The sequence below is a fragment of the Schistocerca serialis genome, chromosome 8 (assembly GCF_023864345.2).
Source record: "Schistocerca serialis cubense isolate TAMUIC-IGC-003099 chromosome 8, iqSchSeri2.2, whole genome shotgun sequence".
Taxonomy (NCBI): Eukaryota; Metazoa; Arthropoda; class Insecta; order Orthoptera; family Acrididae; genus Schistocerca; species Schistocerca serialis.
Window position 1 is genome coordinate 163,565,556 of NC_064645.1, and position 13,276 is coordinate 163,578,831.

At 42.7% G+C, this 13,276-nt stretch overlaps 1 protein-coding gene across 1 annotated transcript in view; it reads right to left on the reverse strand.

Moving 5' to 3' along the window:
* LOC126416431 (little elongation complex subunit 2-like) overlaps window positions 1-13,276 on the reverse strand; it is a 221,806-nt gene that overhangs the window by 117,042 nt on the left and 91,488 nt on the right. The window contains exon 5 of the mRNA XM_050084151.1: window positions 8,711-8,836. Coding sequence (XP_049940108.1) covers window positions 8,711-8,836 — 126 coding nt within the window. The remainder of the gene's footprint in view (window positions 1-8,710; window positions 8,837-13,276) is intronic.

Genomic DNA, 13,276 nt, shown 5'->3' on the forward strand with positions numbered 1-13,276 from the left:
TTGGACATTTTACTAAAATACATTCGCACATCTTGGCCTCGCTCATTGCACAGCATAAAGAATGCTATAGTGCGCCAACACTTTGCACATCAGCATAGCCACGCTAGATAGGAAGATATGATTCTTGTTCAAAATGACAGTGGACAGTCATGTGTGCTGGTCCCCAAAGCATTGCAAAAAAAGTGTTGCAGTTACTTCACCAAGGACATCAGGGAATTGTTCGTACAAACCAGTCAGCACACTGACACTGTACTTGGCAGGGTCTGGACACCCTAACAGAACAGATGATGTCGCAGTGTCATGCATGTGTGGAAAATCAGTCCACCCCACCACAAAAATTCTCTGCTTGGCTTAAGTCACAATCACCATTGCAACGCGTGCACATAGACTTTGTGGGACCTTTTTGGAACATTCATTGGTTAATTGTGGTAGATTCTCATAGCAAGTTTCCTTTCCCTGTGCTGATGAACTCGACAACGGCACGTAGCACAGTTCAGGCGTTGTCCTCTATTTTTTACCCCAAAGGTTTGCCTGAAGTCATAGTGTCGGACAATGAAACATACTGTGAATGACGTGGCATACAGCATCTAACTATTGCATCATTCCATCCACAGTTCAACGGCAAAGCAGAACATTTTGTCAGAACCTTCAAGCAGCAGATGACCAAACATTGCACTGCACACACCGGCGATCAAGCATTGCAACTGTTTCTCACCTCCTATTGTTCACATCCAGGAGATGGACCATTGCCGGCGGAACTGCTTTGCGGCTGCTGCCAATGGACACTGCTCCACCCTCCTCAGCAGCCAGCACCAAAGGAAGGGTGCAAGTATCGAACTGCACCGCATGATATTGTGTTTTTCAGAGTTTTTAGTGGCAGCAGACTGGGGGCACAAGGCGAGATCCTTTGTCGACTTGGTGCATGCATGTATCTCATTTCAGGCCCAGATGGATTGCAGTGCTGACATCACTATCAGATTCGTCCCTGTCACGTGCTTGGTGATCCTTCTGTATCACTTCCCCCAGATTCATGGATCCCGAGGACAGCGCGACCACACTAGCCACCACAAGGTGTCATGCCATCACTGTGGAACAACCCCATGCAGACGGAGCCTTCACCTCCTCTGCCTACTCTCATCCTACTGATGGAGCAGGACCCGCCCGTGCCCCATGGCTGACACCTTCTACAACAGGGTATGGGCCTCAGGAGATGGACACATACCCTTCTGGGTATTCTCCAGGAGACGTTTCCATCAGAGCGAAGGCTGGATGGCAAGGTATGAACGCAAGTGTGACACTCCCTGCAGCCACAGCTTCCTCCAGGCTCCTGCCCCCCCCCCCCCCCCCCCCCTCCAATTGCAGTGCTCCACATATGACGACGGTCTGTCGTTTTGGGAGGGAATGTTAAGGTGTAAAGAAGTCAGTGCTGGTACGCCAGTTGAGAGCGACAAAGAAGACTCTGAGAATAGGTCAGCCGATCACACGCTGACCGGCCTCCCTCCAGGATGACAAAGTGACAGCAACGGCCCCTGGGTGAAGAGGACATCAGTGCCGAAGCCAACTGGTGGCAGCCCACTTGGACAGCCACTTCGTTAGACTAAGCATCGTAGCCTCAATCATTAGTAATCTCTATGTAGTTCAGACTTGCATTTGTCTATTCGGAAAAGGCTGATTATTTTGTATGTTGCCCTCTGCTTGCGGCACATGTATCAAAGTTCAATATTTGTAATCATCTAGTTGCAATACAACTATTAATACAAGTTGTTTCATTGTTTGTCTGGTGAACCGAGTATGCAAGATTCCTAGCAACAACACTTCATGTGAGGATATTCCACTGTGGCACCACCCGGTCACAACAGCAGCTACTTAGGCAGTAAACTGTTGCCTGGAGACCCCATGCACAATCAATAATGATCAAATACTTCTTGGCTTACATGGGGAGTTTCCAGCTCAGGTGCTAACACTGCGACCCCTGCTTGGTCAGAGTGCTAACACCGTACAGGTGCTTGGACCGTGCTAGCAGGTAACTGGACCAACAGCCCCCCCCCCCCCCCCCCACACACACACACACACAATGGAATGACTGCTGTGTTGTGGGCATAGTAGTGTTACAAGAAAGGAAGGAAGCTAAGAGAGAAAGGAACAAAGGGTGGAATATATGTTGTGTTGGGTGACCTTCACTGCACAATCTGCCATTAAGTAAAATCTGGAAAAGAGAGAGCAGGTGAAATGCAACAATGGGGGACCATATCGTTAAGAACAAAAAGTTGATGAATGGCGGAAGGGAACAAAACGAATGTACAAAATCACAAACCAAATCCAAGCACAATCAGTATCAAGAAGACCATCCAATGGAATGGCAGAGAGGAAAAAAAAATACGAGGTGCTACCCACAATACCCGAGAGAATTTCACGGTAAAACTCAGAAGAACTACACATGCGTCCCCTTCAAAGCAGTCACCTCATGCAAACTGTGTTAGATTGGAACTGCAGTTTTCCTCAATTTGAAATAGAAATTGATGCAAATCCATTGCTCCTTCACGTTATCCATTTCACAATTTGCAGAAGTATTGAAACATGTTCCCAGACACAAACTACAACTCACTGTTGCATACACCAAAGATGAAGCTAACAGTAGCTAAAATGTGTACCTCAGACAGCTAGCAGCAGAGTGGTGTACTTTTACTGGTTTGATGGGTACAATGAAAGTCTAGGATATTCTGGGTAGCACCTTGTAGTAGAAGGATAGACTTGCAGCACAGAAAGCGAAGTGGAGCTGCAAAGGCTGGAGCCCTATAGTGGCCAATTACGTACTCACAAAAGAGATGTGAGCTCCCTGTGGGGTCTAAAAAGTTTGCTATACGTACTGCGTGAAGTCGTCACTCCAATTTTACCAAGCCAACACTCCAAATCTTTAAGTCATGATTCGCAAGCCCAATGGATCATAAAGAGAGCAAGACAATTTCAGATTCAAAGTAAGTGGCCAATCTGAAGTAGATACTCAGTCAATTCACCATACAGAGAAACTAAAGGACAAAACAATCAAAGGATCAATTTTTCTCCCATTTAGATATTTCCAATTCACTCAAGATTTATTGTTGCAACAGTGCATATGGAATACATGAAATGATTACATTTACAGAGTGGTTACAAGGTACCAGGTATCAACCCATGCTAAAACACCCATATTAGTACGTGGCGTAGCTTCCACAGGCTGCAATGCAGGTGGTGACTCTGCCATCCAGTCAAACATACAGATGGCGAATACTATCCTGCGAAATGTTACTCCACCCCTTCTCAACCTGTTTGCATAGTTCCATAAGAGTTGATGGTTGGCGAGTCACATATCCCACGGGTGTTTAATTCGAGACAAGTCAGGAGATCGTTCCGGCCTGGGATATCGCTGCACATCTTGTAAAGCAGAGTGAGTTTCACAGGCAGTGTCTGGGCAAGCTTTATCCTGTTGGAACAACACATAACCTTCCTGTTGCAAGAACAGCAAAAGAAACATTCTGCATGTACTGAGTGCCAGTTAGTGTTCCCTCCAGAAACACTAAAGGTGAATGAGACTTATAGCTTATCGCACCCTGGACCATAAGGCCTGGGGAGAGACCAGTGTGTCTTGAACAAATGCACTCTATAGACTATGCTCACCAGGTCTATGGTGTATGCGCAAACGATCATCACTTGCATGCAGGCAGACTGCTTTTGTCACTGAAGATCACAGCACGCCAATCCATCTTTCAAGTGACCATTTGACAGCACCAATCATGCTGTGGATACTGTAGTGTGGGGTGAGTGGAAGAAAGGCTACAGGTGTGTGTGTCCACAGTGCTACTGTTAATAACTGGTTCGCAACAGTTTATGTTGACATATCGCGGCTCACAAGCCCTCTCATCTGTGCTGTGGTAGCTGTACCATCTGCCACTGATGCCCTTACAATATGATGATACTGACAGGTGTCTGGGCTGCATCGACATCCAGAACCTTGCCCACAGGTGTGTAATGTTCACATGACCACTGATACCAGCAAAGTTGCGCAAATGACGCAGCACATCCAACTAGTGTGGCATTTCTCTGAAAGGACCATTCTGCCAAAAAATACAGAACATATAAAGTCCCTGGTAAACCACAGAGTAGGTTTTTCACTCGTTAATTTCCAGAAGTTGTATTCATTGTATTCGGACTTTATGGAAATGTCATTCTGAAGTCAAATTATTTCCTCTTCAAATTCAGTTTCACTAAAAGAGGAAAAGAGTGTTCAGTTTGCTTGAAATATCTTCCACATCCACTTTTTGGAAGGGATGAGTTATGAAGGTTCCACTGCCTTCAGTGCTGTAAGGTTGGCTGAATAGTTCTTTGGAATCGCATGCCCTATGACATTTGTTGATTCAACAGTTCTGACTGTATTTGAGGAAAGTGTTTCACATTTAATTTCTGTAACTGTGCTATCTGAGGGTCAACTTTTTGCATGAAAAACTTTATAGAAGACACAAAAGTTATGACAGTTCGGTTTTCTCCTTGAAGTTCTATGTTTAACTCATTTGGTTTAACTGTCATATCAGTTACAAATGCCATATACAACAACCAGCTTAAATTATACACATGCAAGTATCCTTCCTCTCTTTCAGGCATGGACTGGGTGCCGTATATTACCATAGCACACACTATGGATTATTCTGCCACAAAAATCTTCGACCCCGGCAAGATCCTTTTGGGAGCCAGTAATTAAAGAATCTGTGGAAATATGTCTAGCACAAGGTCTTATAAATCATGATGATGGCTTTCAACTGGACAAGGCATGGGAGCTGGTGATTTCTTTAATTTCTTCTGAAAGAAAACATTTTATTCATAACAATACGTCTGTCAACATCTGATGTTTGTTTTTAGTGCCATGAGTGCGTGTCTACACTGAAGTCACCACAGATTATAAACTACTTGCTGCTGCCTGTCAGATAGCATAGTAAAAAATCCAGATTTCTCAAACAGTTCAAAATCTCAAGCGTGGATCTATATATATTTACAGTTAAAAATGAACTATTTTTCAATATTAATTCACAAGCACACACTTCTATGTGCTGAACACTAAAGAATCTGCTTGTCTCTATCTGTTGGAATCTGTATTCTGTCTTAGTATATGTAACAAGTCCTCTTTTTCGCATATTAAGTTCTGCATGAGTGAGCTACTAGAGTGAAATCTTTTATATGTAATTTATGTAGCCCTGCAGGTATGTGGTGCTCAGATGGACACAGGATGTCTATCTTTTCAGATCCCTATAATTTTTTTGAACAGACGAGAAGCTCTTCTACCTAATTACTCAATCCTGTAACATTCTGATGAAATAAGCTAACCTTAACTTACGTAATCACTCCAATGTAAGATGCATGTACTTATGAATCATTTATGAACTCTTTCTTTCATGTTATTTGTAATAATATTATCTGTTATATGTGCTGCATCACTGAACATCAGACACCATTTTCTTAACAAAAAGTGATTGACTACAATTTCACGGCACTCCTTCGATTTCTCTTTTAATTCTTTCAGGTAAAATATTCGGCTCATCTAAGAAACAGTAACAATGAGACTGAACACCTGGCTAGACTTTCTAGTCGTGGTGCCGTAGAAAAAACCAAGTGAACTAATGACTACACCAGGGGCGGGCAAACGTTGCGCACGGCTCATGAGCACACAGCGCTGCATGTGTGCTGCTCATGTGCAATTGTTGACCGGGGCAGTGGCAACAGCCGGCAGGTTGCGGCAGTGTAATACCAGGCTAAGCTGCGGAAGTTGATGAGAAGCGACCACTACATAGTGAACGTTGTATTTCCAGAACCGGAAAATGCAGAGTGAATCAAGGAAACGGAGAAGTGGAGATTTGCTATCTTTTAAAAAGGAATGGGAGAATCATTTTTTCTTTGTGCAAAAACGTGAAAATTCGAAATGTTTAATAAATTTCAAATGTACAAGTACCATTTTGTCGTCGCATTCTGAGCGGATGGTGAAACTGACTGAGCTTAAGAAGAGCGATCTGACGATACTACATGAATTCGACGTAAGTTGCTGTTGTCAAGAGAGATCTGCGACTTTCTTTCGTCGTGTCTATCATCTAATTGATTTAACATTTTATGGAGCACTGTTTTCAATTTTTCAAGATGACAACAATGATAGTCCAGTGGTACGCACAAGTTATAAGATTGCGCTTAATATAGCAAGAGCTGGAAAACCATTTGCTGAAGGTGAGTTTATAAAGAAGTGCATCAATGACGCTGCTGATTTACTTTGCCCACTGAATGCAAATCAGTTTCGAGCTATCACTCTTTCTCGACATACTGTAAGTCGTCGTAAAAGTGCCATGGCAGGTGACGTTTACTGTCAATTAAGGAGTGCAGTGGAGGAGTTTGATTTTTTCCATTGTACTTGATGAGTCCACAGATATTTCAAACACCACACAATTAGTGATTTATGTCTGTGGCGTGGACACTGCTCTGCACATAACCGAGGACTTTTTAGATATGATATCTTTAAAAAGCACGACCACCGGTGTGGACATCCTAAAAGCCGTTGAAGAAGCTGTCGATTCAGCTGGATTAAACTGGGAACGTTTGGTGTCAGTGACAACAGACGGACCACCTGCAATGAAAGCAGAACAAATGAGATTTGTTGTATTATTATGAAAAAACCTACAGCATACAGAAGAATCATTGTACAGCATCCACTGCATTTTGCACAAAGAAGTACTCTGTGCAAAAGCAGCAAAACTGGGGGACGTCATGCAAGTGGTTAGTTGGGCAGTTAATTATTTGAGATCCTATGGGCTTAGACACAGACAGTTTCACACATATTTAGCTAAAATAGGGGAAGAGTGCAGGGACATACCATACCACAGTGAAGTCCGCTGGCTTAGCCGTGGTAATGCACTCAAAAGATTTTTTTGAGCTGAGAATACCAATAAAACAGTTTTTAAAGGACAAAGGAAGGTATGACCCCAAGTTAGAAGATCCAGAGAGGGTTGCCGATCTCGCATTTTTAGTGGACATTACCGGACACATGAATGCATTGAACACTGGACACATGAATGCATTGAACACAAGTTCGCAAGGAGAAAATCAGCTAATTTGTGAAATGGCTGAAAAGGTACATGCTTTCACTAGCAAGCTTGAGCTGTGGGAACGACAGCTCTCATCGGGTAATGCAGCACATTTCCCTACTCTGTCTACTGTGCGAGAACAGAATTGCAAAGAATATGTTTCCGTACTTAGTGCAATAAAAGAGGAATTTCTCAAGTGATTTGGGGAAATATTTATCCCAAGCTTTTGAACGTTTCTCGAGACCATTTGCTCTTTCTGTAGATGATATTCATCCCAGTTTGCAAATGGAATTAATAGATCTACAGTGTAATTCTCATCTGAGAGACAAGTCCCTTTTGACAAAATGTGTAATAGACTTTTATCATGACTTTCCACAGCAAGAGTTTCCTTGTCTCCATCGTGAAGCCGCGAAGATAATGTCAATGTTTGGCTCGACATACGTTTGTGAGAGATTTTTTTCTGTCATGAAAATTAATAAGTCTCGGTTAAGAGCAAACATCAGTAATGAAAATTTACGTAACTGTTTGCATTTGTCTGTATGTAGAAATTTTGTTCCAGACATTAAATATATTGTAAACTCCAGCTGTGATAATTAAATAAAACGTATCATAGATAATAGGTACTCTTTCAAACCATGATTTCTTTCAAGCACTCCTACTAACATTATTCCTTCATTCAATAAAGCAAGCTAGGAAACAAAACACATTACAGAGGAAGGAGCAGAGAGAGAGTATGGTGGGGAGGGGAGAGAATAGGGTGACCAACTTGCGCCCCGGTGTGCACGGAGAATACCTGTTAACTGCACACATGCAAGTGCACCGCACACATGCAGGATTCCTGCCCGCCCCTGGACTACACAATAATGCAACTTGGCGTAGACTGAGACAGGGAGGAGAACTAAAGGGCAAAGCCATAACTGGCATGGGGTTCTGCAATCATCATAGAGTACAGTCACTTTTTACTTTGGTACGCCCCATTGTCTGCAAGTTTCAGTACCACTTAATATCAATTTTATTCTCACCACCTACAAATCAAATCATTTGCTTCACATCTTTAGACACTAATTCACTATACCATTGTTTTAAACCAGGTGACTACAATGAACATCTCTTTGCTTTTTGATGTTCTTCAAAACTCTTCTCTCACTTCCATAAAGCATATTATTTGAACAAATTTTGGAACTTTTTCAAATAATTTTTCCATTGGCTATCCCTGAAATTTCAATTCCTAGGTTCATTATAGAACATAGATATAGTATTAAACACAACAAAATAAGAACACACACACAGACACACACACACACACACACACACACACACACACACACACACACAAAAAAAGAAATGCCAAATATGTCGAGTAATCATTTTATCCCTTCTTTAAAAAAAAAAAAAAAAAGAAAAAAGAAAAAAAAAAAAAAGAGAAGGGGCTTTGGAGTTGAAACACCCAACCTACAATTATTTTTTGAACTAAATATCAATTATTGTTAGATCTACCTCCTCATGTTATCCATCATAATATAGCAACATACAACATCACTTAAATCAAACAAAAACAGAAATTAAAAACTTTGCAATTTATTTTTAATGAATTATAAAAGCCAGAATATATCTCTTACCGACGAAAAAGAGTCCTTAGGTGCTGGGAGCGCTCTGACAAGTTTGCTATTCCCAGAAAATACCAGTGGAACCATTTTCACATTACAATACTTCTGAGGATAAGTATTAACAGAAGACAGACGTATCTAGAAAAGAGTAAAATACATGCAACAAAATTTTTTTAACAGCTATCACAAAGTGTTAAACTGAATCACCATATGTTATGGCAGAAATGAAAATTTTTTATATCCATCTAGTTAATGAATTTCTGGAAAACCTACTTTAACAGCTAGTATTTTCATAAAATGATGCCTGCAGGCAGTTACAACAAATACTATAGTTTAAGTTGCAATATTAAACAATGGAAACTCCAGGTTGGAACATCAACAATATGAGAGAAAAGATAGATTAATACTCACTGTAAAGATGGTATGCTGAGTTGCAGACAGGCACAATGTAAAGACTGCTACAAATTTAGATTTCAGCCAAAGCCTACTTACACACACACACACACACACACACACACACACACACACACACACAAGCACACCTCACTCATACATGACTGCCATCTATGGCAGATTGGATTGGGATGCAGCTGTCATGCAGACCAGAAGCAGCAATCTGGAGGGGGTGGGGAATAACAAGACTGCCAACAGGCACAGTGTCAGGAATCTATGGGGCAGGGAGGCAAGCAGGTGTGGAAAAGGAAAGGAGCAGGGAAGGGGAAAGATGGGCAGCAGAGCAGTGGCAGAGGGGAACGGGGTTGTGTCGGCTGAGTGCAACACACAAGGAGGGTGAGGGACATCAATAGGAAGGAGATGATATGGCAAATGGGGTGGAAAGTATTGGAAGGAGGGTGTGGGGGGAGTAGGTTACCGTAGGTTGAGGTATGATAGGGATAATTTTGGGAACAGAGAATTGTATTGTAAGCATAACTCCCGTCTGCACATTTCAGAAAAGCTGATGGATGGGAGGGTCCAGATGGCTCAGGATGTGAAGCAGCCACTGAAATCAGCATATTATGTTCTGCCGCATGTTGTATCACAGGGTCGTCTACCTTGTTCTTGCCACAGTTTGGTTTGTGTGTGGGATGTCATATGGGTGGGGGTGGGGGTGGGGGTGTGGGTGTGGGTGGGGGAATGGATCCAGGGGAGAGATTCTGGGAGGGGCAGGGGTCGGAGATGTTGGACATTTGGGATGGGAACACTCTGGCAGAGTTCACAGGTAGAAAAGTCAAATAACTGGCAGAGGTCTTCCATCAGGTAGTCACTGTGATTCGTAATGACAGTAGTGGAAGCTTTGTCTGCCAGTACGACAATTTGTTTTGAGGTTATGCACGGTTATCCTTTCTTCCGCTGAAAGATTGATGTTCTTAGGAAGCAATGGAAGTTGACCAGGGGTGGTTAGGTGGGAGGGAGAGAGAACCATGGTTGGATGGTGGTATAAACTGGGAGAGGCAGGGTTCAACTTTGGGATTTTGTTGACTCTGGTTGGAGGGGTTGCTGGCAAAGAAGTGTTTCCATTGTAGAGATTGGGGCAGGGTGAGTAGGCGATCAACTTGTCCAGCATGGTTAAATTTCGTTGCAGTGCTAAAGGTAAGGCCTTTGGATAGGACTAAAACTTCTGTGGGAATGAATGTTTTGGTGGAAATGTTAACAACAGTGTCCTTGGAATGTTGTACCTGTATTTGGTGGGGTGTTGGTAAGGAGTTTTTGGGGATGTGGGAATTTGATAGTGGTGCCTTGAGACATAAGTAGGATGTCAGCAGGTTGCTTGTGCCAACTGACTGGGTATACAGTGCTACTGGTCACGGGAAGGGGCCTTATGATGGTGTAGGAGGCCTGCTGAAGCACCATGCTACAAAATATAATATTTCCAGACCAAATACAGCTGCAATTCAGAATGCTGAGGATTTTATGAGGGTCGTGAAATCTTACACATCCACAGCCCTCATTCTTTTGACCAAAGAGGAAATCGAAGAATTCCGTGAACAGAAAAAAGAAGAAAGGTCGAAACAAACTACTCTTGTGAAAGGAATTCAGCCGACAGGTTTTTTTACTCAAAGTAACGGGCGAACTCGTATCACACTCACTTTAAAGACCAAGAAAGAAGAAATGTCGGTCTTTCAGCCAACATCTCAGAAACAGTAGGATAATATTCAAATTCACAACCTGATAAGGGTGATGTTTATGGCATGTGTGTATGACTATGGCTGACTGGTGGATTGCAAGAGATTATAGATATCAGTTATGAATTAAATGAAATTTTAGTGACCTTTATGCTACAACATCGACCAGCTGTTGTATACAGGCAGTGTTTAAACACAGAACAGTGTTCCTGGAGCCACTCTGTAGTGATTCTGGATGTGTGGAGTGTTGCATTGTCCTGCTGGAATTGTCCAAGACCGTCAAAATGCACAATGGACATGAATGGATGCTAGTGATCAGACAGGATGCTTACGTACGTGGCACCTGTCAGAGATGTATATAGGTGTATCATGGGTCCTGTATCGCTCCAACAGCACATGCCCCACATCATTACAGAGCCTCCACCAGCTTGAACAGTCCCCTGCTGACATGCAGGGTCCATGGAGTCACAGGGTTGTATCCATACCTATACACGTACATCTGCTCAATACAATTTGAAACGAGACTAGTCCGATTAGGCAACATATTTCCAGTCATCAACAGTCCAATGTCTGTGTAGAGGGGCACAGGCGAGGCGTAAAGCTTTGAGTCATGCAGTCATCAAGGATACATGAGTGGGCCCTCGGCTCTGAAAGCCCATATTGATGATGTTTCATTCAATGGTTTGCACACTGACACTTGCTGATGGCCCAGCATTGAAATCTGCAGCAATTCATGAAAGGATTGCACTTCTGTCGTATTGAATGATTCTCCTGTCATCACTGGTCCTGTTCTTGCAGGATGTTGGAGATTTGAAGTTTTACTGGATTCCTGATATGAAATGGTTGTAAGGGAAAATCCCCACTTCATCACTACCTCGGAGATGCTGTCTCCCATCGCTCGTGCGCTGAGTGCTAGTATCCTCAAACCCTTCTATTATCACACAGCCACACAAAGTCATCACAAAATAATATCTTGAAGGTTCTTACCCACATCACAAAAGAAGTTATTCTCAAAAACCTTTGTTCTGCGAAGGTGTTAACATACATAGCAGAATTTCTGCCCAAAACTCTCAGTACCTGTTCAAATTTCAGGCCACTTAGTTGGTTGTTTATATGTGCATAATCTATTGTGGTCTCATTTCTGTTTTTGATTCTGATTTGCATACAACTGTTTTCCAGGAATCCATCACAGCCTACCCACATAACTTGTATAAATTTCAGATAGACGAAATGGTATTTTTTCTCAGAAGTAAAAAATAGTAACAACTGTTATACAATGTTTAAGTACAGAGCTTAGCCAATACCTCTCATAAGTATCATAAATCACACTGTTGTTTCACAACAGCTATATGGTAACGGAAAGTTCTGATTAAATGAAAATAGTTTAAGGAGTAAAGGTAAAAACTCACCGAATAGTAGAGGCGTTGACTTATCGAAACCTAAATAAAAAAGATTGAAAACTTTGCTAGCTTTTGGTCAAATCATTTTTCGCAATGAGTACACATACACAGCCACACTCTAACACATCTGTATGGTTTCATTGTGCCAGATGAACACACTGTATTGGAACTGCACTTCTGTTTAACCAAGCTGAGGTGTTGCGCTGGATGAAGTGGGCGAGGAGAGATAGGAGGTGGGGCGGGGGTGGGGGAGGGGGAGGTGGAGGGGGAGAGGGAGGAGAGGGGGAGGGGGAGGGACAGAGGGAGGGGAGGAGGAGGAGAAGGAAGGGTTGAGAGGGGTGGGTGATGTTTGCAAGGAAAGCAGCAGGTGCGCAGTATGGATGTCATCCGTCATACAGCGAACAGCGGCAGATCTGAACCTGGTGGCCAAAACTGGAACAAATTTTTTCCAGACCGGTTCAACATTAGCACATCTACCAAATTTCGCTGCCATATGATAAATACAGCCCGCACTGGACCACCATGAGTAGCTGATCGTTAATTATATCCACCTGATATATAAGCCATCTACAGGAAACCTTACTTGTTATGCAAAATCCCAAATGTCTTGTCTGGTCTAAGTTCATTGATAATATCTTCATGAGATGGATGCAGGGCCAAGACACCTTTCCTTTACTTCTACACATTGTCAATATGTTCCCTCTGATTTGCTTCATCTGGTGCTCCTCAGCCCAGCATGGCACCTTCTTGGGCATTTGACCTCCACCTCTTTGATGGCTATCACTATCCTATCAAACCCACTAACCATCAACACAATACCTGCCTTTAGATAGCTGTATCCTATCCAGGGCAGGGGACACCACGTACGTGTAGATCCCAGTCCACCACGCACTGCCAAGAACCAACTCCCTCATCATCCTGCAATGGAGCAACTGAACCATATTGTTTGCTAACTACTTGTTATCATGCCCAGAAATTATGAATATTTTACCCGTGTATTATTCCACTGTCCATCCACAATATGGAATATGTTCATCCATCACTACAACACATAC